At 43.3% G+C, this 27,126-nt stretch overlaps 1 protein-coding gene across 1 annotated transcript; it reads left to right on the top strand.

Annotated features, from left to right (window-relative positions):
• The first annotated feature begins 910 nt into the window (after positions 1-910).
• CSRP1 (cysteine and glycine rich protein 1) lies at positions 911-26,861 on the top strand. Its single transcript, XM_083173159.1, has 6 exons — positions 911-1,069; positions 12,222-12,336; positions 18,480-18,648; positions 19,850-19,979; positions 21,337-21,430; positions 26,362-26,861. Exons 2-6 carry the CDS (start codon positions 12,225-12,227, stop codon positions 26,436-26,438), a joined length of 582 nt encoding a protein of 193 aa, XP_083029285.1. The 5' UTR covers positions 911-1,069; positions 12,222-12,224; the 3' UTR covers positions 26,439-26,861.
• Positions 26,862-27,126: the final 265 nt, after the last annotated feature.

The following is a 27,126-nucleotide window of genomic DNA, read 5'->3' as shown; positions in this document are numbered from 1 at the left end:
TACCAGCTTTTTGGCACTGTGGGGGCATAGCAGTTTGTGGCACTGTGTGGCATACCCAGCACCGTGGGGGGCATACCTGGCACCGTGGGAGCATATGTGTATCTGGCACTATTGGGGGCATATGAATATATGGCACTGCACTATTGGAGGCATATGTGTATCACACCCACCCAAGGGGTCCAAATAGACCATGCCCCTTTTTTGGCACATGCGTCGAAGGCGCGCGCATGTTGTTGGCTCTTTAGCTTGACTACAGATATTTTTCGGCTCTTAGCCTCTGACCGGTTGGCCACCCCTGCCCTAGTGGATGGAAGGGCATGAAATACTGCCTGTCGGCTCAAAAAACAAACAAACATGTCAACCATTTGACTGTCAACCTTACCCATGTCGACCTAATGATCCTGTCGAAATAATGACCCTGCCGACCTTCCTGCTTGTCGACCTAGACTCATGTCAACCTAATCACTGTCTAACAACTTGCTGGTGACCCAATGACCCAATGCACATGTTACATCTACCCTGCCCTGCATTTCCTGGGCGTACCCATGAAAACGCTGGGTGTGCCCCCATGTGAACATAGGTGGGAACCTGCCTGCCAGGCGTGGGGGCTTATGTCGAGATGTACTTAGATTTGGTTCATACATCCTGCCCCATGTATATAGTTTGCTGTCTAAAAATACAGTAAAATAAACATGTAGTAAGGAAAATTTAGTATGCCCCAATTGACAAATCTGTGTCTTCTACTATGAAGACGTGGGGAGTCTTGTGACATATTTTTGGCACTGGTGTGTGTGACCTCATTGTCTAGTCACACCAGTAGCATAAGTGTTAAATGTACTGCCTGGCCGCCTTCCACCCAGCCTTTCCCTTCCTCTTTCCTTGGTATTTAACCCTCCTCTTTTATGTTTACTTTTCAGTCTGATTTTTTTTTTCTTCTTGTATTCTTCCCCTGTAAGGTCACACCCAGTAGCCTGTGCACTTTATTAGAAGAAGAAAGCTCGTCTAGCTGCAGAGCCGGCAGCAAATAGAGGAGAGAGCAGAGCACTTACTTGGACCCAGCACAGAGCAGGTACGTTTTACAGACTTGACTCACTGTAAGGAAACAAACTAGTTTATTTTATTTTTGTTACAAAATAAGTGAGAAAAACATTATAGCAAATTAGCAATAACCAATCCATTAGCAGCTGTGAGCTGAGCTCCACCATCACACCACTAGACTAATAGAACTCTACCTCAGTCAGGAACCTCAACACTCCTTAGTAACTAGCAGCAGTATCTGTTGTGAAACTTTATTACCCAATTGTATTCCATATGTTTATTGTGTAATGACTGCTGCGTTCCTTAGCTGTCTGGAGCTCTGAACATTCCTCTTATTACTCATGCCCACAAGGAAGGAGAAATGTGCCGAGAATGCTGTGTTCCCGGGAACACAGCAATCTACCTTTTATGGAGATTTGTACAAGTTCCCATGTAGCAGACCAAAGAGGCGTGGCACTGTATTCTGCTCTGCTGCATCATACTACCTTCCATCAGTGTATAAGGCATACAAAGTACTTAAAGAAATATACTTTTCAGCTCATATACCTATATTATACATGCAATTTGCGACATTTTAAATATATTGCAATTATTATTCACTGCACATAATCTACTTTACAAAATATTGCTTATCTTAATTCAGTACATTTCAATACACCATTGTATTCCATTATTTTTTTACATTTTGTTTTCATATGAACTGATGCTCATAGAAAATGTAACTGGCATATTTACCAATGTTATAAACTTTACCCAATTAAATATAACCAATGCAGAAACCTGGAATTAACCAAGTATGTACTTCATGTACAAGGACTACGGACTATGTTAATGTGCATGTAGGGCCATCAAGCTCTAGTGCGCACTGAAACTGAAACATACAGTATCACAATTTAGTTGTCATTGTGGGGGTGCTTTTGCATTTGAAAAACTAAAGATTTCTCGCGTAACACGCTCTGAGAGTACATCTTGTTTGTAGTTATGATCCTGCATAAACAGAATTTGATAAATATGCTGCTGATGCATCTTTCAGGCATAAGCTGAAAACCTAGGAACTTGCTAATGCATGGTGAGTCGATCCATGTCCTACTTATGCCTGAATGGGTCTAACCCGGATTGACAATTGTTTACCATAATCTTTGGGCCTGCATATATCTGAAGTACTGTTACATAGCTGCACTTTGTTTGAGGCAGGCTATGGGCAGTACCAATTATCCATGGTCATTTTTCCATGATCATTGCTGCAGAAACACATAGGTCTGCATCTTTTCTCACAAAAAATTTGATATAGTTAATTAGCCTAGTAATGACCATCATACAAAAATCACAAAATAGCCCGTTTTTTTTTTTTTTTTTTTAAAGAAATTTTCAGTAGCCAATAAAATACATTCCAATCATTTTTATTTATTTATTACCTGGTAGTTTATACATATTACACAGTGCTTTACAGATAATAAATAGTCCCTGAACCCCCTTCCAAACAAGCACGGGGACAAATATACACACTATGGGCCTTATTCTAGTTCACTCTTTCTGACAAATTCATTCTTAGATGGACAAAACCATGTGCACTGCAGGTGGGGCAGATGTTACTTGTGCAGAGATAATTAGATTTGGGTGTAGTTTTACTTCAAAGTGAGATCTATAGTGCAGTGTAAAAATAAATCACAAAATAGCCCATTTTTTTTTTTTTTGTTTTTTTAAAGAAATTTTCAGTAGCCAATAAAATACATTCCAATCATTTTTATTTATTTATTACCTGGTAGTTTATACATATTACACAGTGCTTTACAGATAATAAATAGTCCCTGAACCCCCTTCCAAACAAGCACGGGGACAAATATACACACTATGGGCCTTATTCTAGTTCACTCTTTCTGACAAATTCATTCTTAGATGGACAAAACCATGTGCACTGCAGGTGGGGCAGATGTTACTTGTGCAGAGATAATTAGATTTGGGTGTAGTTTTACTTCAAAGTGAGATCTATAGTGCAGTGTAAAAATAAAGTAGTCCATATTTTCCCTGCACAGAAACAAAATAACTCACCCAAATCTAATTATCTCTGCACGTTACATCTGCCCCCCTGCAGTGCACATGGTTTTGTCCATCTAAGAAGGATTTTGTCAGAAAGAGGAAACTATAATAAGGCCCTATATATTACTTTTGTTGGAGGCAGAACCAGAAGAAAATAAAAGGGGGTACTATGATAGGAGAAGGTGGTCAGTTAGCTGTGACAGGTATAAGGAGGGTGCACGCCCCTAGTACATAGAAAATAGATAATCCTCTCCCCTTTAGCATAGAATAGTCCCCCCCCCCCTCAAACATATAATTTCCTTCTAGCATAGAATCTCCCCCCCCTTAGCACTAAATAACCCACCTCCACCACAGATACAGTAGATCATCCTCGTCCCCAGTACAGAATATCACACACACACACACACACACACATACACACAATAAAAATTTGTTTAGAAAAAATCACAGACTGGCTGCAGATAACAGCGCTGTCCTGTCAATTATGTGTCCCCCGCCAAGTCTAGCACAGTATATAGTGTAGTAAACTAAATCCGGCAGGCAGGTGCCAGCTGATTGCTGGGAAGGGAGCGCAGTGCATCACAGACCGAGGCAAAGGCTTATGTACTTGCTTTTCATTCAGGACGCGGAGCAGCTCTTCCTCCTGTGGTTGAGGCTAGAACTTTCACCCCCACATGACCTCATATCCGGGTCCTCCTTATGAAGGGGATCTAGTCTATACCTTCCTCCTGTGTCTGTGCTAAGGGGGCTGGGGCACAGGTGATGCTGCTTTCAGACCGCATAACTGGCTTTGACCCTGTATTTGAAAACGTTTCCAAAAACGGGTCTGCCAGGTAAAACCCCCTTCACACCGCATCTCTTAAATGGTATATTACCGTTTAAGTGCCATTGTTTTGACACGGGCAGACCCGTTTTTGGAAACTTTCCAAATACAGGGTCAAAGCCATTGCGGTCTTCAGCGCCCCCCCCCCCCCCCCTCAATGTGTTTAAGAACCCCCTCCTCCCCGAACCCCCCCTCCTCCCCAAACCTGTCTTTCGTTTGAGACCCGGTATTTTGAAACTGTATATTACCCTTTTAAACCCCTTTCACACTGCACATAAATACCGGGTCTCAAACAGGTTTGCAGTGTAAAAGCAGGACAGACAGTAGCTATGAGAGAGCAGTGCATATATAATTAACCCCTCATTACATATGCGCATATATCATGTTCGGCTCATTACATATGCACTGCGCTCATTACATATGTGCATATGTAATGAGCGGCTCATTACATATGCACTGCGCTCTCATAGCTACTGCATGAGTCCTATATACCGGTTCAGAGCCATTCACACTGCATAAAAAACGGCTCTGAACCGTGTAGGACCGTGCTTTTTAAACATTTGCAAATACCGGTTATTTGTAAACGGTAAATGCAGACTGGAGCTTTCACACTGCAGCTCTAACCATTTTAAAATGCTAAAAGAGAGCTGCAGTGTGAAAGGGGTATTGACAGGCATAAGCAGCGCCAACAGCATGAAGAACAGGCTCCACAATTGTAAGCACAAGCTGCCCGGCTCTCCCCCAAGCAAGAGCAAACCCACCTCTAGCCATCCCTATTTCCCATTCCTTGTCTCCTGATGCTGCAGCCTTTTAGAGCCAATCCCCCGCCTCCTCGCTGGCAGCTGTACCTAGGCAACACACCAGGGAGTCTGAAGATGGCAGCAATAGCCCGACCAGAGGTTTCCTGACCTGGCAGCAGCAGCGACTGTCACGCCCAGCACCTATGTAGGCTATGTTGTTGTAGCCACGCCACTAGTGTCTTGTGTCAACTCCTCTAGCTTTGTGTGACCACACCCCCTCATGACACATGGTCACGACCATTTTGGCGTGGGCTATTCGTACAACCAAGAAAGAAATTCTACTTGCAGCAATGGCCAAGCCTGATCCTATGCTCCCAGACCTGCTGCCACCAGAAAAAACCCCACCAAAAATCTTGTGTTTGTTCTTGTGTAGGCTGTACAATTTCGTTTGCATGGTAATTACCTTAGCACACGTGGAAGAATGACGTGAAGAATGTGTGTACTGAATTTACCCTTAATATACAGTAGAAATAGCGGATTATATGTAGGGCTATCTGTTTCACATCAAAATACATGTTAGTAGTACAGGATGTCTGAGAAAACAGGAAGGAGACCATAAGAATCAGAAGTACGGGGGGCGTGGCCTGGACGCGTGCGAGGAAGGACGTTAACCCTGGAGCTCCTGCTCCTCGCACCAACTTTAAACATTCCCGGGGCTTGCCAGCAGCTCTAGAGACTCCCCCCGGCTCCCCTGTGTCACTCAGAGCGGGCGGAGAGGTCCCTGAGCCCCGCGCTCCGCTCGGCGGTGATCCGGGCATCGCGGCCTACTCTGCAGCTGAAGCCGGGGCCTAAATTTATTGCGGCGGCCGCCGCGCGGGCTCCGTTGCCGCTCGGCGGCTCCAAAAGGACAGAGAGACGGCCCCAAGCCCTCCTGCCTCCTCCCTGACGCAGCTGCCACCTGCCCAGACCAGTGGGGACCCCTGGCCAGGGCATAACATCAAGAAAAGGACCCACAAAGGCCCCAGCAACCAGCCAGGTATTTCTCCCCTGCCTGTACCCATAGCCCTTCCAGGGCTTCCTATTCTTCCCTGAAGGGCCCCAGTGATTTATGTTGCCGCACCCTATATGGATCCTACCTGGGCCTGGTGAGGTGCCTGCTGTGTACTTAGGTGGTGTTTCTCATCTCCAGGGCTCCTTTTCCTTCTTGCCCCATTACAACAAACTTCCATTGTGCTGCATTATTACTATTACTTTCTCACTGCCTCAGCAATTCCATAAGCAGGAGAGCCATCTAGCGGCGTTGGATATTGTTGTGTCTCTCAACAGCCTATATGACTCTGTAGTAGCTATGTCCTAGGCGGGCGATCTTATACCTGGATATGGTTTTTGGTTGATGCAAGACATGTCACTTTCATGCTACACACCTCTATCTATAGGATCCTGATCTTTTTCCATCTCAGCTGAAGAAGGGCTGTAGGTTTCACAAATGCCTAGCAAGCGTTGCAAGACGCCCAAACCGGTGTCACAAGTTGACTTCTTTAAGTCTCCCTCTTGGGGCTCTAAGAAAGCAGGCGAGTCAGGCTCAGGTTCACCTAAACTGCTCTCCTCCTCCCCCTTGGCACAGCCCTCCTCAACACCAATGGACACCCCCCCCTCAGACGCTAGTGCCTTAGATGACAATCAGGCTCTCACAGTAGGCACTATGAAGCTTCTTTTGTCCCAATTCAAGAAAGATGTGTCAGAGGAGTTTAAGAGCACATTACAAGAATGCCAGAAATCTATAGACGGGGACCGTACAGATCACATGGAGTCGAAAATGGGTGAATTTGCTGCTTCGCATAATGACTTGATCTCTTCTCATGAAGCATTGCAGGCTGAAGTTGCTGTCCTGCGGGATAAACTCTCCGACATTGAGGACAGGTCAAGGCGTAATAATATCAAACTACGAGGGGTCCCAGAAACAATTTCTAATAGCAGTTTGAACGACTATGCTACAGATATCTTCCGGAAACTCCTCCCAAACAGCTCATCCTCAGATCTACTGATAGATCGGATCCATAGACTTCCCAAAAGCAAGGGTGCCCCAGCAGATGCCCCTCGTGACGTTCTCATGAGGATCCACTTCTTCCATGTAAAGGAAGCGATTCTAAAGGCAGCCAGACCATCGGAGGATTCAGCTAAAGCTCTTGGTACCCTACAAATTTTTGGGGATCTGTCCCAAGCTACGCTAGCCAAAAGACGGTCCATGTACCCTATCACGGCTGCCCTCAGAAAAGAACGCATCCTCTACAGATGGGGCTACCCGACAAAACTGCTGATTAACAGAGGCGGCTCCACAGTAGTAATCTCGACCATTGAAGAAGGGAAGCACTTTCTCTCCAACTTGAACTCTGCTAGACTCTCCCCAGGCCACCCATCTGGGAGTGGACTTCAGCCGGACTGGTCTGCTCCTGGCACGGATCATTAGAAGTGGTATCTTTTCAAATGTTTTTTCTCTAATGCCCTTATTGGCTTGCTGTAGCTAGATATAGTTCTTGTATTTACCTGACATTGGCTAGATTTACTATTGTTTTAGTATATTCTCGTTAAAAATGTCTTCATTTAGGACATGCTATGGCCGCCGGATACTCGGCTTGAAGTTATTTCACAGTGTTTGGTGTTGTAATCTGTGCGGCCTAGAGTCTCCTTACTTTAGTTATCCTCACTGTTGAAAGTACCTTCTTCGAAGTTAGGTTAGTACGTATCAACTCTTTTTTATGTGTTCTTTTTGTACCTTTGTTATTGATCTAATATCCAGGTGTAATGGGTCCCCGCCCACTCATCCACTACCCCCCACATATTCTCTGAGTTGCCATGGTTTGGCATCCTACCACCTCCCCTCTAGGGAGACGTTACCTCACCCAATTCCTTCCCCTTACCTCCCCTCTTCTTTGCTATTTTATCACATTTACCACATACCAGCCAATGCCACTTTCCTGTCTGACTATGATTTTTATTAAGTACCCATTTTGCGATTATGGTTAACGTTGTTTCTATTAACGCAAAGGGCCTCAATTCACCCAACAAGAGGAGGCTAGCACTAGACTACTTCCATAAACACAAGGCCAATATTGTAGCTATACAAGAAACTCATTTTATGGCCTCTGCCCCTCCACTATTGTACGATAGACACTTCCCTCACTGTTATACAGCTAATGGCCCGGCTAAAAGGGCGGGGGTCGCAATTTTGGTATCTCAACACTGTCCATTTTCCCTCACGTCTCAATTCTCAGATCCTGAAGGCAGATATTTGATTTTAACGGGCCTCCTGGAGAATAGGGAAGTAACCATTGTCTCTTGTTATGCCCCCAATGTTAAGCAATTTGCATTTTGCAGAAAACTTTTCACCAAGATCCAACAATTAGCTAAAGGGGCCTTGCTATTGCTAGGGGACTTCAATTTAGTCCCAGACCCGTCATTAGATAGCTCTCGAGCACGCTTCACGTCTCGTAGTCACTCCCTCCCTCCCTCTAAGAGTCTCAAGCAGAATATGACCTGTTTGATCTATGGCGGGTTAAAAATCCGACAGTGAGGGATTATACTTTCTTTTCCCACCCCCACGGTACATATTCGAGAATCGACCTTGCCCTCTCGGATAAATGGTCTATTCACTCCTTCCGCCAGGTCAAAATACTCCCCAGATCATGGTCAGACCACTCTCCGTTGCTTCTGAAATGGGATATAGTCAATAGGAAAACCGTCCCAGGCCCTTGGAGATTAGGTTCTCAGAGTCGGAGTCCCGCAAAATAATTCAAGAGTCTGTAGAGCATTATATTTCGGAAAACTTCCCCGGGGACACCTCTATATTTACCCATTGGTGCGCCCTTAAGGCGGTGGTTCGTGGTTCCGCGATACAGATAGCGGCCAAAATTAAAAGAGACTGTAGAAAATCACTAGAACAAGAGGAGGCTTCCCTTGCCTCTTTGGAGGCTGCCCATAAGGCTGACCCGTCCGACAAATCTCTTTTTAAACGGCTAAATGAAACTAGAGACAGGGTTAACGGTTTTTATCTAGCCAATGTTCACCGCAATATAGCTAGGTTGAATCAAAGGTACTACCTTCTGGGTGACAGAGCGGGCAGAATGTTGGCTAGAAAGCTAAGGGGAAAGAGAGCCAAAGAAAAGATACATATGATTCATTCGGAGCATGGAGCGAGAGTGTATGATCCGAATGAGATTGCTAATGTCTTCTCTACTTATTACTCTAAACTTTATAACTTGCGGGAGGATCCCTCTACCCCCCAGCCTAGTGCTGAGGGGATGAGGAATTTCTTTGATAAGATTACCCTGCCTACACTGTCTCCTGTGGACTGTGTATCCCTTAACGCCCCTTGGACTTTGGAAGAGCTTCAGTGCGCTATTGACTCTCTTCCTAATGACAAAGCCCCTGGTCCGGATGGCTTCCCATCTAATTTCTATAAGACATTCAAATCCCAGCTATCCCCTATTCTTGTCCAAGTCTTTAACGAAGCTTCTGAATCCAGGCATTTCCCCTCAGAAATGCTGGAATCTCGTATTGTCACCATAGCTAAACCAGGTAAGCCCCCCACCTCGGTCCAAAATTACAGACCCATTGCACTCCTCAATTCGGACCTGAAGCTTTACGCTAAACTTGTTGCAAATCGAATAAGCCCTCTTCTCCCTTCCCTCATTAAAAATGATCAAGTGGGCTTTGTCTTAAACAGGCAGGCCCCAGATAACACGCGCAGGGTAATAGACGTCATCGAGCATTGCTCAGCAGAGAAGATCCCCTTGCTAGTTTTATCATTGGATGCCGAGAAGGCCTTTGATAGGCTCCATTGGGGCTTCATGCAATCTGCACTGGAGAGGTTTGGCTTCCAGGGACGAATATTAGATTCCATCTTGGCCCTCTATTCCAACCCCTCCGCTAAAGTTTTTACTAATGGTTATACCTCCTTAAGCTTCCAAATCACTAATGGCACCCGTCAGGGGTGTCCCCTATCCCCTTTAATATTTGCACTTGCAATCGAACCTTTAGCTGAATGCATTAGAAGCGATGATTCTATTTCAGGCCCGGTAATTGGCAACCTCCCCCATAAGATCAGTCTGTTTGCTGATGATGTTCTGCTATGTATCCTAGACCCTGTAAACTCCCTCCCTGCTCTACATAGGGTGCTGCAAGAATATTCCGAAGTCTCGTACTACAAACTTAATACTAGTAAGACAGAAGCACTCCCATTAGACCTCCCGTCAGACCTGGTTATTAAGCTAAGAGAAACATATAACTACTCCTGGCAGAATTGCTCTCTGAAATATTTAGGAATCCTATTGGCTCCTGGAAAACATATCATCGACTGTAACTATAACCCCATGTTAAGAGTATTCTCCGACTTGACTAGAGATTGGATGATGCATGATGTGTCGTGGCTGGGGAGGATTGCTGCTGCCAAAATGGTTCTTCTCCCAAAGTTAATGTACTTATTTAGATCTATCCCAAGACTTCCCCCTAGATCCACTCTCCTAAAGTTCAACCAACTTGTAACTAAATATGTCTGGAAAGGAGCTAGACCGAAGATAGCAAAAAAAACACTAATAAAGCCCAAAACCGGTGGGGGCGTAGCATTCCCTGATCTAGATCGTTATCTTGCTTCTTGTATTTTAAATCAAATTAGGGACTGGACGTCTCCTGCCGCTCAAAAACCCTGGGTAGCCCTAGAAAGTTTCTATTCCCGCCCTGTCCCCCTGGTTGATCTTTTGTGGCTCCCTCCCTCGATCACGCGCCGATATGCAGCTAAGTGTAAATCCATAGATGTAACATTAGAGGTATGGCATAAATTGGTAGAGTCCATAGATAGGGCAACCCTCCCAGCCCCTTCTTTGTCACTTAAAACCCTTAAAACTCTAATCCCTATACCCCAGTTAGAAAGATGGATCAACCAGGGCTTATCATCGGTAGGTGATCTCTATATAGGTGGGCACCTCAGGTCATTCACTGATTTACAAGATAATTTTAATATTCCAAAATGGGATTTTTTTATTTACCTACAAATTAGAAGCTGGCTCCAAGCCCACCTAACGGCATCACACCATTCTCCTTTTCTTCCACCATATCTTAAAAATTTAACAAGTGCCACCTCCCACAGGGGTGGTATCTCTAAATGGTATTCTCATCTCCTCTCAACCTCAGACGGACATACATCAACTTCCCAATCACAATGGGAAAGAGACCTAAACGTGTCCATCTCTGAGGATGATTGGGATGGTATTTACAAGTCATGCTTCAAGATTTCGCGTTGTTTACACCATTCTGAAATGTTTTTTAAGCTTCTACATAGAGCATACTATACCCCTGCAAGATTGCATAAGATCTGGCCATCCACCTCAAACACCTGCTGGAGAAAGTGTGGGTTAGTTGGAAACCTTTTCCATATTTTCTGGGATTGCCCGTTGCTGCGACCTCTTTGGGTCGAGGTGTTCCACCTGATAGGTTCTATACTCAACCTTACCATTGCCCCTGACCCAGCCCTAGCACTGCTCCATATTTTCCCACCCTATTTTTCTGCGGCTGACAAATATGTAGTTGGGCATGTGCTGATCGCTACTAAAGCCTTGATTGCTAAAGTGTGGAAATCAGACGTTATCCCGATCATAGACTCCATTCGTAGGAAAGTCCACAAACATTATATTTTTGAAACTACCGGCGCAAAATACTCCAATGCGCCTAACTCAATATTGACAAAATGGCTCGGATGGTCTCTTTACTGTGACAAGGCGGGCATCTCAAATTTGCTTAGTGACCCTATTGATATTCCATCTCTAGCCTCGAGTACTAACGGCCTCTAAATTTGCTTAATGTTACTTTACTTGATATGAGAGTCAGACTGTACCTGTACTGTTATTACAACCTCACTGTTTATTGGACTGGTGTGTGTGTGTGTATGTATGAATGTGTATGTATGTATATGTGTGTGTGTATATATATATATATATATATATATATATATATATATATATATATATATATATATATATATATATATATATATATAATTTTTTTTTTTTTATTATTATTATTTTTTTTATTTTCCTTTCTCCTTGTCTCTATATCTGAGTTATCTATCTGTGATAATTTGTCTGTTATTCCATAAGCATGTATAAATGCTCCCTCCCCTTTTGCTTTCTGTACCCCCTCTCCCATACCAAACTGTCTTTCAGACGAAATTTCTTGAAATAAAAATTTAATGTTTAAAAAAAAAAAAAGAATCAGAAGTACAATTTGGGAAACAAAATAGTAAACCATTTGTGAGCAGTAAAATCATACTGTAGCATGTGAAAGAAAAACTTTTTTTTTTTTATACAATATCTGACCTTGCCAATATCAAGTCATTGTCTGAAATAATTAAAATTAACTAGTGAGAGCAAGGTTTTAATGTTTTTCATAGGCTTTTCAGAGTAATGCAATCCCAAAACTAGTGTGTAAGGTGGTGAGATAAATAAAGAATGGTTACTAAGTACATGAAAATACATGTCTTATTGTCTTTTGACACTTCCGGTTTCTTTATCCTTTCTCTATTGTCCTTGCAGACAATGCCGAACTGGGGTGGAGGAAAGAAATGTGCCGTTTGCCAGAAAACCGTCTACTTTGCGGAGGAAGTACAGTGCGAGGGTGGCAGCTTCCATAAATCCTGCTTCTTGTGCAGTGAGTCTCACCACACCCATACCAAATACTCTGATCTTGTTATGGCTTTAAGCTTCTATACCAGTGAGATGCAGTGACGTCAGTGGTTGGGGGGGCACTGGCTAGTATCAGAGCCAGATTTACACATATATATTATTTGGTGGTAAGTTTTGAATGTAAAAATTATAATACAAAGATGATTTAAAGGCTATAAATAGCTTACCTATTGTTATAATTTTTACAGTCAAAACTCTGGAGTATATACTGGAGCATGACCAGTGAGACTCTACCTACTCTGACCGCACATCACTGTTGTAATTTTTTTGCTGGTTTCACACTTAATTACTAGAAATACCTACTGATAATAGGCACTGGAACAAGGAGATGCAATATTGGCAGTGTCAGGATGTAGATAATACCTTTCACCTCATCCCTGCCCACTGCCCTTCTCTGCCTGTCTCCAGGTTCTTACTTTCCCCTGCACCCAGTTCTAACCTTTATTTTGTGGCTAGTTAACAGGCTGGCTGGAAACTTTTAGCCTTATGGGGAGCAAATGCAGTCAAGGGGCCCAGGCTTTTCTACCAGCACAAGGCAATGGCAAAATGGACGGCAGCAAAAAAACTGCAGGGGCAACTTATCTACTTGGGATATGGCTTAAATGTGTAATGAAAAATCATTGCTTGGAATTCAATTGCTTTAATGGGTGTTTAAACTAGTAGATATCTATCGCAGCTATTCGAGGTTTCCCCCTTCAGAAGGCCATTAGCTGTAGCGGTCACATTCAGTTTACCCCCTTTCACAATAGCTTTACGTGGACGGACTAATATTTACACAATAAGTAAAGGACACTGAAAATAATTGAATTGCAACAAAAGGGCACCCATTAATTATCACGGCTTTAACAATAATTGAATTCCGCCATTTATGACTAAGAAGTATAATCAAATACATCCACTCCCAGCCCTGTCTGACAAACATAATATTCTAAGGACTGTTTGAACACACTTATACACAGCACGAGCAGACATCACCAAGCCCCGCTCTAACGCGTTTCATATCAAACTTCGTCAGAGGGCATCTGTCTGTCATATTGTTTTAAAAAATGTATGTGAACTTTTACATGTAGTAGCTTACATTATTCAGTCAAACCCAAGAGCTGTATACACTTCACATACCTCTTGTAAACGTTTCCTAAAGTGGTCTGGGTATAAGTAATCAGTGTGTGTGTGTGTGTGTGTGTAGTATGTGTGTATATATATATATATATATATATATATATATATATATATATATATATATATATGTATTATATTATATTTGATTTCTATGGTCTTATTCTCTCCGATGTAGATAAAATTCACCTACCTAACCAAGTTATGGTTGTGGGATTTATTCTTCCTTATTACACATAATTGTCTTTAGAAGGTTGCCTGTAGAGTTTCATAAAAATATTATTATGTTATATAACCTTCCCACTTTTAAGTGGTAGGTACCTATATAAAGATAGAAAAATATGCACATACCTTCATACAGTGACATGAAGAATTTAAAGACCTCTTATTCCATACAAAAATAATAATAAGTGGGAAATTGGAGAGAAAGTCGTTTACTATTGGAAAAAATTGTAATTATTGGACTAATATTCATACATTAATTTAATCTAATGTGCCAAAAAAAAAATTATATATATATATATATTCTCAGTAGAGGGATCCTGGCACTCGCTTCAAAGGTCAGCAACCTGGGTGCCTTGCAAACCCTGTGTAAACAGGGTGATGTAGATAGGGACTGGAAGCCGACACTCCAGGAGTTTTACAGCAATATGAAACTTTGGTACTTATGTAATATCTGGGCTCCCGTTTTTCTTATGAGACCATGTCCCCTCGCGGGGCTCGCTGCGCTCGCCACACTATATAAAATCAACTCCATGCGTAGTTGGATAGTAGGGGTATGAAAAAATGGGGTGCATTTAACATGGGAGCCCAGATAATACATAAGTACCGAAACTTTTTATGAAAAAAGACACCAACACACGGGTATTGTGCCAACGTTTCGGGCTGTGTGCCCTTTATCAAGACATGGTCATGTCATGTCTTGATAAAGGGCACACAGCCCGAAACGTTGGCACAATAACCGTCCCGGTGCAAAATTTAGATAGATAAACCCAGGACAGGGCGGCTGACCTTTGGGTATCTGGCAGCAGTTGCAGATAAACCTCTAAACTGGTGGCCCCTATTTGCATTGTTTTTTGACTGTAGCTCTGCTGAAACTCTCCTTGATAAAGGATCGAAACGTTGAAGGAGGTATTGTTTTTGGTCTCTTTTGAAGCATAGTGGTGTTTTTTCTTTACTTGCCTTTTTTGAATAAAAACAAAAGGAGAGTGCTCCGTTATTCACTACTTAGGGAATTTGGATTGTGCACCTCCCATAGAACATATGTAGGATTGGGTTAGATACAATTCCTAATGGGATCATAGAAAAGGTGTTTATTTACTTTTTTTTTGTATACATTATGGCCCTTATTCAGATCTGATCGGGTTGTACATTCCTGTGACGACCCGCTCACGAGCTGCATCATCCTGGTGTGTACCCAGCATTATCCTCTAAACAAACTTGTCATAGTATCATTGTAGTATGGTTTGGGAAGTTCATAATGTAGCTGCTGTCTAATGTATCTTAAAACGATCATATCACAATTGCAGAAAGAATATGGTGTCAACTGCATTTCTATACATGCAACTATTTCTCAATATAACTATTTAATTCAGAACTCATTTGTTATATTACATGCTGCTGTTTTGGAGCTCCTTCACGCTACTAATACCATCATTTACATCTGGTTGATATACTTGGTTTAAGCTGATTTGTGTCATTAGTATAAAAATAAATATATAGATGTCGGTACTTGTGTATTATCTGGGCGCCCGATTTTTTTCATTGCATGCCACTACTTAAGGCATGCGATGCGATTTTTCATTGTAAAGACCCGATTTTTAATTGTATAGTCAACCATGGGTGATATCATACCCCCACTATCCAACTACGCATGGAGTTGATTTTATATAGTGTAGCGAGCCACCGAGCCTGAAGCGTGGCGAGTGGACGCGGATTACTTTACATGTATTCTGCGTCCCCTCACGGGGCTCGCCACGCTTCGGGCTCGCCACACTATATAAAATCAACTCTATGCGATAGTGGGGGTATGAAATCACCCATGGGTGACTATACAATTAAAAATCTGGTCTTTACAATGACAAATCGCATCGCATGAATTATATGCCACCATATTGCATGCGATGCGATGTGATGAAAAAATCGGGCGCCCAGATATTCCATAAGTACATAGATGTCTATTTTAAATGTGTTTATAATGAAGCAATATTCATTATTTTATCAGAGCCTTCTAGAAAGCTGCTTGTATATAACAACAGTAAAGCCGCCCATACACAAGGCATTTTTCAGGAGGGGGGGGGGGGGGGGGGATGCGTGCTCCCACACAGCACAGCACATAAAGTATGTGCATCGTGCACTTTTTGTACTAGATCCCATTGCATCTAGTACAAAAACGCTGCTGTAGTACTTCATGTGCTTTTTGTTCTAGATGCAATGCGATCTAGTACAAAAAGTATGGAACACATTGCTCCGTTTATGGACACCTTAAGAAAGCACTAGAACAGGGATGGGGAACCTTCCTATTTGGCCATACTAAAACTGTTGCAGGGCATGCTGGGATATGTAGTTCAACAACTGGAGGGCTGAAGGTTCCCTATCCCTGCACTGGAAGATAGAGACAAGCCCCTTCTACAAATACAGGCAACACCTTAAATTACACATGGGTGATGTCATGTAAAGCTTGTCAGTGATTGCCCATTTATGGAAGAAACTAGCACAAGGAGTTAGAACAGCAGCATCTAGTGGTATACTTGAGAGAATTGTTACATTTAGACATGTACTAATTAATTACATAATGAAAATGTGATTTCAACAGTAAGTATTAACCCTTTTGAGTGCCAAGTTATTTTGTCAAAATAGGTAAATTATCTTTCTCAAGACGGTATAACCACTATATAATACCAAAGTGTACTTCATATGCTTATTCCACATTATATGCTGGAATATTTTCAGTTGAAAGTATACATGTTCTCTGATTTTTTTTTTTTTTTTTTTTTTTTTTATTAAATTTTTTTCCAATCTAATTTATACTTACAGCATGTTTGCATTGTATTGGAGTAGGTTCCCTTGTATGTTACATGCCTACAATTTGTTATGCTGCATACTTGTGAAACGACTGCAGTACAATCCTGTAGTTATACAAGCAATTAACAGATAAAGCCAAATAACTAAAATATCTGTAATTTGTGAATAACTTGTCAGTTGGTTACCTGACGTTCATATGTGTCTGGATTTTTATGCATTATCTGATAAATTTAGAATTGCCTATCCTCATTTTGTTGACCCACCATCCCCACCTCTGCTATCTGGAGAAACATTTTGCACATGTCTTTCTAGAATTGTTTCTGCAACATTAGAAATCATGGGTGAAATTTAATAGGGTGAGAGATTCAGAAAGTGAGAGATTTGGTAAGAAATCTCCAGTTTTTTTAAAGCGGCAATCATTTACACTGCAAAACCAGTTTGATTTTGCAGTGTAAATGATTGCTGCTTTAAAAAAAACGGGAGATTTCTTAAGCCCCGTACACACGGGGGAGATATATTGCTCAGTTTCTCCTTTTCATCAGCGACCAGAGATGGTCGCTGATGAAAGGGAACCTCTGCCGGCGGTGCCGCAGAGGTAATCAGCTGGTCGCAGGAGCAAGCTCCTGCGACCAGCGATGACAATGGGGCTGAAAACGGGAGCGCGCACCCGGCGATTTATCACCGGGGCACACTCCCATCACTGGCAATATGGTTGCCAGCGACCATATTTCCAGCGATTTCAGCACCTATCGCCCCGTGTGTACATGGCTTTACCAAAGCTCTCACTTTTTGAGTCTCTCATCCTGTTATATTTCACCCCATGTGTCAATCATTTGCAATAAGAACTCTAGGTGCCAGATGGTCTATTGTCTGGCAGGGCTTTGTGCAATGTCATAATAATAATAATAATAAACGGTACTCTTTACCTAGAACGGCGCCCATCGGGGTGATCGCGGGATCGCGGGCAGTACATAAACGGCCGCGACGCGATGCCCGCGATCACCGCGATTTTCCCATAGGGAACAATGTTAAAAAGCCAGATTGACCGCGATTTTGCATTCAATGCCTCAATGCCCGCGATTTTACCATAGGAATCAATGTTAAATGGGCTACAGAGCCCAAATAGGCTCAATTAACCCTTAAATGTCACCCCAATTTTTTGACGCCACCCCACGATCCACGCCAACCCGAAGCGTGGCGAGCGCAGCGAGCCCGCGAGGGGCGGCGGTACGCGTCCTCTGACCTTTTCATGCCCTACTATCCACGTCGGCGTGGAGTTGAGAATAGAATAGTGTGGCGAGCGCAGCGAGCCACCGAGCCCGAAGCGTGGCGAGCGCAGCGAGCCCCGCGAGGGGACGCGGATACCTTCACAGTTATACGCGTCCCCTCGCGGACTTCACAGGTGTCCGTGGCGACGCCGACACCTGTGAAGCCCGCGAAGGGACGCGTTTACCTGTGAAGGTATCCGCGTCCCCTCGCGGGGCTCGCTGCGCTCGCCACGCTTCGGGCTCGCTGCGCTCGCCACACTATTCTATTCTCAACTCCGCGCCGACGTGGATAGTAGGGCATGAAAAGGTCGGAGGACGCGTACCGCCGCCCCTCGCGGGCTCGCTGCGCTCGCCACGCTTCGGGTTGGCGTGGATCGTGGGGTGGCGTAAAAAAATTGGGGTGACATTTAAGGGTTAATTGGGTCTATTTGGGCTCTGTAGCCCATTTAACATTGATTCCTATGGGAAAATCGCGGGCATTGAGGCATTTTACATTAAAATCGCGGTCAATTAGGCTTTTTAACATTGTTCCCTATGGGAAAATCGCGGTCATCGCGGGTACACGATTTGATGTACCCGCGATTTACCCGCGATGACCGCGATTTTTTACCCCCGACGCCCGCGATTCTGATAATTGCTTGTTAAATAGCTGCATTAGATGTTACTGATGTACATGCTTCTCATTTTTGTATACTCTTAGTGGTATGTAAGAAGAATCTGGATAGTACTACTGTTGCTATTCATGGGGATGAGATTTACTGCAAATCCTGCTATGCCAAGAAATATGGACCTAAAGGATATGGCTTTGGCCAAGGAGCAGGTACCCTAAGTATGGACCGGGGAGAAAGCTTGGGTATCAGGCCTGAAGAGTAAGTGCTGTGCTCATTATATTTTTAAAGTGTTAAGCTACATTTAAGGTGCATTTCTAAAAGCAATGGTTAGTCTGAGTTTGGGTAGAATGTATAACTGGCATTGGGGGATAATTTTTCATTGGGCAGAAATATGTGTATTCATAAATGAGTTTGAGATTCCTATACTATTGAAATTCTTAATATTAATTTGTACAAATGGTATTTTTTTTTTTTTTTTTTTTCATTTTGCAGACTTAGGGCAGCAAGTAAAGCACACTTTTATGGTATTACAGTACCTCAGTGAGGTAAATGACTAAAGGTTATTACCAACAACTTGGCGTAAAAATCAGATTGTTTTGCTTGGCCAGCAAGGTTCTGCAAACATCCTCTGAAAAAGAAATGCTTCCAAAACATTCAGCAGCTGCAGTGGGTGTGGACAAAGCTGCACCTTTTTCGAGGTCACCTGTCTATGACTTTATACAAATGCCACTACAAACCTTTCACAGGTGTACGTCATCCATGCATATGAATGTGGATTAAGTCCCCTACTTTTACCATATGCTGTAATACTGCCTGGTGCATTTTAAACTAAAACTCAGGTGCAGATTTCCATTTGCATTTGGCCTCCAATGTGATTGTTGAAGCACTTGTGTACACATACTTCCTTAGCATGCCCATAAGAAAAAACATCTTAGTGCGCCAATTCCATATCTCCACTCAGAAATGCCCAGCAGTTTTCTAGGACATTTTTGATACCTTGCACCTCAACCACAACTGGTACAACTCAACTTGTTGTACCACATGCATTGTTATGAACTTTTAGGAATTTTCATGTGTTTGGAGTAACAAAAATCACTCAACTCCTTGGTGCCACCCCATGAAGATGATATCTTGTCTTCGTAAGCAAATGCCTCAAATAAAGTGCATATTTTTGTCCTTTTTGCTTTTTTATATATATATGTTATGCTCATCAAAATGGAAAGAAATATATCTATTATGCTACAAAACCCTATTTTAATAAAATTATGTTGAAAAATTGCAAAACAAAAAAAAGAATGAAAACAATATGGTGAGTTTCCTGTGTTTTAGACTTTTGGTTCACATATAGCATCAAGATAGCCAGGTAACGTTGTTAGTGTCAGAACTTATTTATTTATTTTAATTCTCTTTACGACATATAAATACTAACATTGACCATTTGCTTTCGTTCCAACTGTAGACCTTTGAAACACCAGCCTACAAACAACCCAAATCCTTCCAAGGTTGCTCAGAAAGTGGGAGGAGCTGATGTCTGTCCTCGCTGCTCTAAGTCTGTGTATGCTGCTGAAAAAGTGATCGGTGGTGGAAATGTGAGTATTGCTAATGAGGACATTGGTGAAAAGCAGGGATGGGGAATATTCAGCCCTCCAGATGTTGTTGAACTACACATCCCAGCATGCCCTGCAACAGTTTTAGTGTGGCCAAATAGCAAAACTGTAGCAGGGCATGCTGGGATGTGCAGTTCAACAACAGCTGGAGGGCTGAAGGTTCCCCATCCTTGATGTAAAGGCTGCAGTTCTCTTGGTTTTCATATTATTAGCATTATTTAATAGGAGGTTATTCTGGTTGATTCACAATGCTGTGAATTCGCAGCCTTGCGAGTCCACCAAACACCGCTTTGCGAATGGTTGGCTGGCGTATAACTACATAACTTGTAGTTCACCTGTAAAAAGAATGTTAAAAAAACCCACCGGCACAGAGAAAAGTAAAAGTTTAATATGCACACACTAATTTTACACCACTATACCAGTCCAGGCTCCAGCGGTGACTCTGTCCCCTGAAGCCTCACCCCACACTGACTGCAGGGTGAGCCAGCTTCCTCCGTTGTAATGGCAGTGAGGAATTGCCACTCCCCCAAGTACCCCATCCAGGACTGACCAGCCACGATGCGCACGATACGGCCGGGGGACCTTACGTAAAGTGGCCGCAAATATGTCAGTTGAGGCGGACTTATATTTTCAAAGGCAGGGGAAATCATTTGCGGCACATGCGTGGGGATTTATCTTCATAACACAACCCCTCACATGGTTGTGATGGGAAACGGCACAGAGGGGGCGGGTATTCGGTGGGCGGTGTCACATGGACTTGGTAAGCTACTAGCAGCGACAGCTGCGGGACCCTTTAACTCCTTGGGCCAGTGGCGTAACTAGATACATGTGGGCCCCATAGCAAAAGTTTGTAAGGGCCCCTATTTATCACATAATGCTGAAAAATGTATACAGCACATGATACTTTGACAGGAAAAGTGGGCCCCTCTCAGCTCTGGGCCCCATAGCAACTGCACCCTCTGCACCTATGGTAGTTACGCCCTTGCCTTGGGCCCCAGTATTTCCGCCCCTGTTACCACTCTGGTTGGAGACATTAAAGAGAGCATAGTGCAGCGGTAGCAGAGTGAGGCACCTGGCCTGAAGCATGTCTAGCGAAGTATGCCATGCGAGGGGATGCGGTACATTAATTGAGGGTCCATGTGCTTAGGTGTCCACATTGACACAAAGAATGCAAAATGCTCATGTTGACTTTTTTGCTTGCATCAACATTTTTTCCATTTTGCCAACCTTGTGCATGTTGACATTTTGGGGCGATGAGACCTTGTTAGCTATGCCACAACCAAATTAGTCTACAATAGTTTTGACACTTTTTCAGTGCTCTGTTCTGTCCATTTTGCAGTCATGGCATAAGGCCTGCTTCCGTTGTGCCAAATGTGGGAAAGGTTTGGAATCAACAACACTGGCAGATAAAGACGGAGAGATCTACTGCAAAGGTACATGATTGCTACTGTAAATATTCTATTAATTCCATGCTGTGTTGTCAGGAACATATACCTCACACTCAAGCTGAGTACACATGCAATGATATGTTGTACAGTTATGGTACGTGCGAACACTCTGCACAACCATTCTGTAGTGTGTGTGTGTGTGTGTGTGTTTGTGTATAACATTCATCGTATTGTTTCCTCTGATGTTCTGCAAATCAGATGGGATGAGGCAATGTGCGGGAAGTTATCCGAACACAATGGCGTATCAATAATGGGTGCACCACACACATTGCATACATTTTGGAAATACTTAACCTCCAGAGTCCAGCAGGAGTGGTGCAGAAATCATCATAAAAATGGCCTCCTTCTCTTAAAATGCCCCTGTCCGAACATGATGCATATTGTCATAGTTTGGCATATCACAATATATAATTTCATTGTAAGGGATCATTGCGTTTTTCATTTGTGTAGCCAGCTTTAGTTATTAATCACCCTAGCACAGTGGTCACCAAGCTTTCTTAAATCACAGTGCCCCAAAGTATCTTATTTGGTACTTGTGTATTTTGGCGGCGCCCATCGCATCGCATACCATAACACATACGATGGTATGCGATGCGACGCGATATCGTACGATAGTGCACGATGGCATACAATTTTGAAATTGTATGCCATTGTACATGGCATACGATGCCATACGATGCGATGCGATTAAACATTGTATAAGCACCCTAATGGGTGCTTATACAATGTTAAGCACCCAAATGGGTGCTTACAATGTTAAATGCACCCCCACGCCACCCCCCACTATAAACGTGAACCCGAAGCGTGGCGAGCGCGGCGGTACGCGTCCTACGACCTTTTCATACCCCCACTATCCACGTCGGCGTGGAGTTGAGAATAGAATAGTGTGGCGAGCGCAGCGAGCCACCGAGCCCGAAGCGTGGCGAGCGCACGCGGATACCTTCACAGGTAAACGCGTCCCCTCGCGGGCTTCACAGGTGTCCGCGTCGCCACGGACACCTGTGAAGCCCGCGAGGGGACGCGTATAACTGTGAAGGTATCCGCGTCCCCTCGCGGGGCTCGCTGCGCTCGCTACGCTTCGGGCTCGGTGGCTCGCTGCGCTCGCCACACTATTCTATTCTCAACTCCACGCCGACGTGGATAGTGGGGGTATGAAAAGGTCGTAGGACGCGTACCGCCGCCCCTCGCGGGCTCGCTGCGCTCGCCACGCTTCGGGTTCACGTTTATAGTGGGGGGTGGCGTGGGGGTGCATTTAACATTGTAAGCACCCATTTGGGTGCTCAAAAGCACCCTTTTTGGTCGTATAGGGGGTCAAAATCGCGTCGCATCGCATCGCATGCCATCGGGTGCATGGCATGCGATGCGATCTGTTCGTCGTACGACGGACATCGGGGGCGCCGCCAAAATACACAAGTACCTCTTAATTTTTTTTTTTTTTTGTAGGCCAAAAGTTATGTGTTTTTTTTTTTGGGTGGTAACAGACAATCAAAACAGAAGGCCCTGTTTGCAATCTTACAATCTATACACTACTATACACAGAAAAAGAGAAGGGGACTTTTCTCGGGAACGCACAGAAAATTATTAAAATATAACTTTTAATGTCTAATATTTTAAGACTCCCTTATATAATCTCTTCCGGGAGGTAACAGTGAAATTAACAAGAATTAAAAATTGCACATATAGACGTACATACACAGGATGTGTATCATGGTGAAAATAAATAAAGAAAGGTGTGTGTTAAAATACTGGTGTCAGCCTGAAAAATGTCTGATTTTTTTTTTCAGCACAGATTGGTGTCGGTAATGGAGTACCTTATAACCAATGTTCCCTCTAATTTTACGAAGGCTTTGTGCGGCTAAAGATTTTGGCTGTGCAACTTTGGAATGAAATTTTAATTTTTGTGCGTCACTTATATATAACTGGAAAATGACGTTCAGCATTTGTGTTAACTTTACTTCAAAATTATATTAAACATTTAAACATTCAAAATACAGTACACAATGTAGTTAATGGGTAAAACACACATTAATTGAGTCCACAACTGCAAAAAGGGACCACTGCTGCTTTGTGCGCTCAATTGTAATGTCTGTGCGCACGCTCGTCAAGGTGTGTGCGCGCGCACGTGCGCACAGCTTAGAGGGAACACTGCTTATAACCCTGGATTATTTATTAGTAGGTCCGGGTTGGTAACTTCCACATATCTATTGCACAGTCCAGGTATTATTCTATTATCTCCACCTATTGGGCTCTCTAGTACCTCTTTGTGCAATATATATTATACGGCTTAGCTGCCACCTATCAGATATTTGTGTGTGTCTCACACTTTATATGGTATATCTATGCGTCTCACACTTTGTAAGGGCTTTATTGCCTGGTAGCCGTTCCCACCATTTATTAGAGTGGGAGAAACCCAGGAAACTTTTAATGCCACCTACTAGGTGTTTCTACTGGGTAGTGCAGGATTTCAATGTCACCTGCTAGATATTTAAACTCCTGTAAATCTCATAGCAAATACAGCTCAAATCTCAAAATCTACACAGCATAATTTCCTATTGCTTAGTATTTGCTGCCCTCTGCTGTTAAGATCTAGATAGCTCAAAAAAAGAAAAAAAAAAATTTTTTCCCCTTTTAAAAATAAAATATTTTTTTTTGCTATTTCCCTCCTATACCGACACAAGTTGATTACATATTAGCTGACAGACATTTCTGCTGACACTAGCCGACACGTGTTTTACTGGTTACCCAGCTTTTTCCAAGGCCGGAGCTGAGACGAGGTGTGGAGGATTGAGGGGAGGGGACAGCAGAGCGGCCACTGGGGGGTGCTCAGACAGGTGATGCGCCAGTGGTGCACACCTTCATTTTAGTGGTATGACCGGCAATTTTCCGGGATAGCCTGCTGCAGCAGCAGAGCCCGAGAAATTTCCGGCCATACCGCTCAAGTGGTTAATTCTAATCCTATATAATGTTTGTTTGTTCGTTCACGGTGCCACTTTAACTTGCATAAACCTCTGTAGACACTATGACAATATTTTTTCTAAACTTGCTGTTACCCTTACCTAATATAAAATACCCTTACCTGTATATTAAAGATACATTACAGAAGTTTTCTCAATTTTAAAAAGTTGATTAATGATATGTGTTATTTAATAAGATCATCCACTTTATCCAATCAATTTTATGCTCTGGTCAATGTGACCCTGTTTCTCCTTCTCTGGTCTGCCTGGTGCCTCTGACAGGTTACTCCCAGGGGTGTCCTTCAATCTCACACTTTCTGTGGCTGCATACCCGGTTGATGGTCGGACCAGCCCCTAATTTTAAACTTTAAAAATGATGCAGATTTTTATTAATGACTGGTACAGATGAATACAATCTTACTTTGGCCCAGCCTTTGCCACTGCTGCAGTCAACCTATGAGCAGGGGTTAAAGTGGGGGTGGAACTGAGTTCAACCACCTGTAATGGTGAGGTGGAATTAGTTCCACCTCCAAATTGGTACTGTTGAGGTAGAACTAGTTCCACCTCACCATTACAGGTGGTTGAACATAGTTCCACCCCCAATATAACCCCTGCTCATAGGTTGACTGTTGACTGCACAGTAATTCTATCAGATAAGCATTATAGTTTGCAGGGGGGTACCAAAAACCCTACCTTCTGTCCTAATTCTGCCTAATGGGAGGAGAGAGGAGGAGAATTACGTGGAAAAGGGAAACCAGTTCCACCGCATCTCCAGGATCACTTTAAGCCCTGCCTATGTAGAGGCATAAGTTCAACTTCGTTGCCCGAATGTTTGCAGCCACCCCCTCCCCCCTTATAAAAATGTTTGTTTTGTCTATATGTATAAATTGTGTGACAACAGCCAGTGGGTCAGGGTCAGATTCATTATGCTGCTTTCAGACCACATAACTGGCTTTGACCCTGTATTTGAAAATGTTTCCAAAAACGGGTCTGCCCGGTAAAACCCCTTTCTCACCGCATCTCTTAAATGGTATACTACCGCTTTTGGAATCCCCCCCCCCCCCCCCCAGCGCTGCCCTCCTCATGTTTCTGAATGCTGCTTTGGAGGCTGCGGGAGACAGATAGCAGTGCGGACGGTGCGGGGCAGGCAAGCTGGTTGTCAAAGTCCCGGGCGCGATGGGTAATGTAGTTCCGCTCTTGGCGTGTTATCTACTTACCGCCATTACTGAGCAGCATCCGTGGTACTACAACTCCCAGGTGACATAGCGCGTAACGCACTATGAATGTAGTAGCTTTAGTTTATTATTTTACTAAACGAAGATTCTTGTGCGGGACTGCGGGACACGGGCCCTGGCAGTGGTATGTTACTCGCAGCGCTCTGTATGCGGGGGGGGGGGGGGGACCCTCCATTTTAACCGTTTTACAAAAACTGCTTTTGTAAAACGGTAAAGTGGTTATTTTTTTTGAAACTGTTAAAAATCGGCAAAATACCAGTTTTTAAGTGCGGTCTGAAAGGGGCATTAGATTCAGCTATCTGCACCATGCAGAATCAGCATTTGCTGGTGGGTCCAATCTCACAGTCCAGTAGAAGTGGTGCGGTCATTATTGCTTGCTGGAGTGCAGGCTCAGTGGTACCAGCTGGGAGCGGGCAGTGGTCACACTTGTATCCTGGTGTGAATCACACAGGTGTTTCTGCACATGCAGGTGCTCCTTCAAAGCTTGGAGCCCAGAGATAGGGAACTCCATTGCCTCTTGGAGTTACGTCCCTGTGCCTATGGATCACTCTCTCTTATGTGACATTTTTTTCTTGTGCATTTCCTTTATGTTCCTCTGCATGTTTTGGGTGATAGGTGAATTGTTTTACCTGTTTTTATTTTCTACTTTGGTATTGTTTGACAGCAACACTTTCATTGACCCTAAATTTTGTCTTTTTTCTTTTTCCCCTCTCTCCCCCATCACTAGCATGCTACGCAAAGAATTTTGGTCCAAAAGGATTTGGTTTTGGTCAAGGTGCTGGAGCTCTAGCCCACACATCATGAATGCTCAGTAATGCTGTGGCAACAGAAGTTGGCAGACACTGCAGGTTTCCACTTCTGAGAATGACATGCAACAACTTTAACTATGCAATTTATGCAGGCATAGGCAATTTATATTTTTATAGTACATATAATATGTATATGTGTGTGCATATATGATAGCATACGCTTAACGAAACCAAAAGTGAATAGACATCTATGAAAATATTTAAACCACTCTAGTTGCTGCCTTGTAAACACACTCATGCTCCTCTTTACATTGATGTATGTTCCTATACCTTTCTCTGTTTCTATTGCTTCTAATAGGTTCACTGTTTAATTGAGAAGACTGTATAGAGTAGCTGTGTGATTTTTTTTTTTTTCTTTATTTTTTGCACAATTAAGTAGTGGGCCTCACCTAAATGTATTAAATGAATATTTATATCACCATGTGACCCATTATTTTATGTGAAGGTGGAATTATGGTGCCCAGTTCCAAAAAGTTTTCTTTTGGCACCTAGAGCATATGGCAAAGACCACATTTAGAATAATCGAACCTGGGGGTGGAAGTGTTAATGCCTAGAAACCCATTGAAAGAACAGCCATTGAAATGGCTGAGGGTTTAGTGGTGGTGGATTTTTATTTTATTTTTTATTAGGGAGCGCTCCCCACTGGGCAAGAGTTTTTCTGGGGAGCGCACCCTAAAAGAAAC

Source organism: Crinia signifera, chromosome 2, assembly GCF_055691185.1.
Source record: "Crinia signifera chromosome 2, ASM5569118v1, whole genome shotgun sequence".
In the NCBI taxonomy this organism is placed as follows: Eukaryota; Metazoa; Chordata; class Amphibia; order Anura; family Myobatrachidae; genus Crinia; species Crinia signifera.
The sequence above is the reverse complement of the archived record's forward strand: the minus strand, read 5'-3'. Positions and strand labels throughout refer to the sequence as shown.

Coding starts and splice junctions, on each gene's coding strand:
- CSRP1 (XM_083173159.1), top strand. CDS start 12,225: ATGCCGAACTGGGGTGGAGGAAAGAAATGTGCCGTTTGCCAGAAAACC. Junction 12,337..18,479: donor TAAATCCTGCTTCTTGTGCA/GTGAGTCTCACC, acceptor GTATACTCTTAG/TGGTATGTAAGAAGAATCTG. Junction 18,649..19,849: donor TTGGGTATCAGGCCTGAAGA/GTAAGTGCTGTG, acceptor TTCCAACTGTAG/ACCTTTGAAACACCAGCCTA.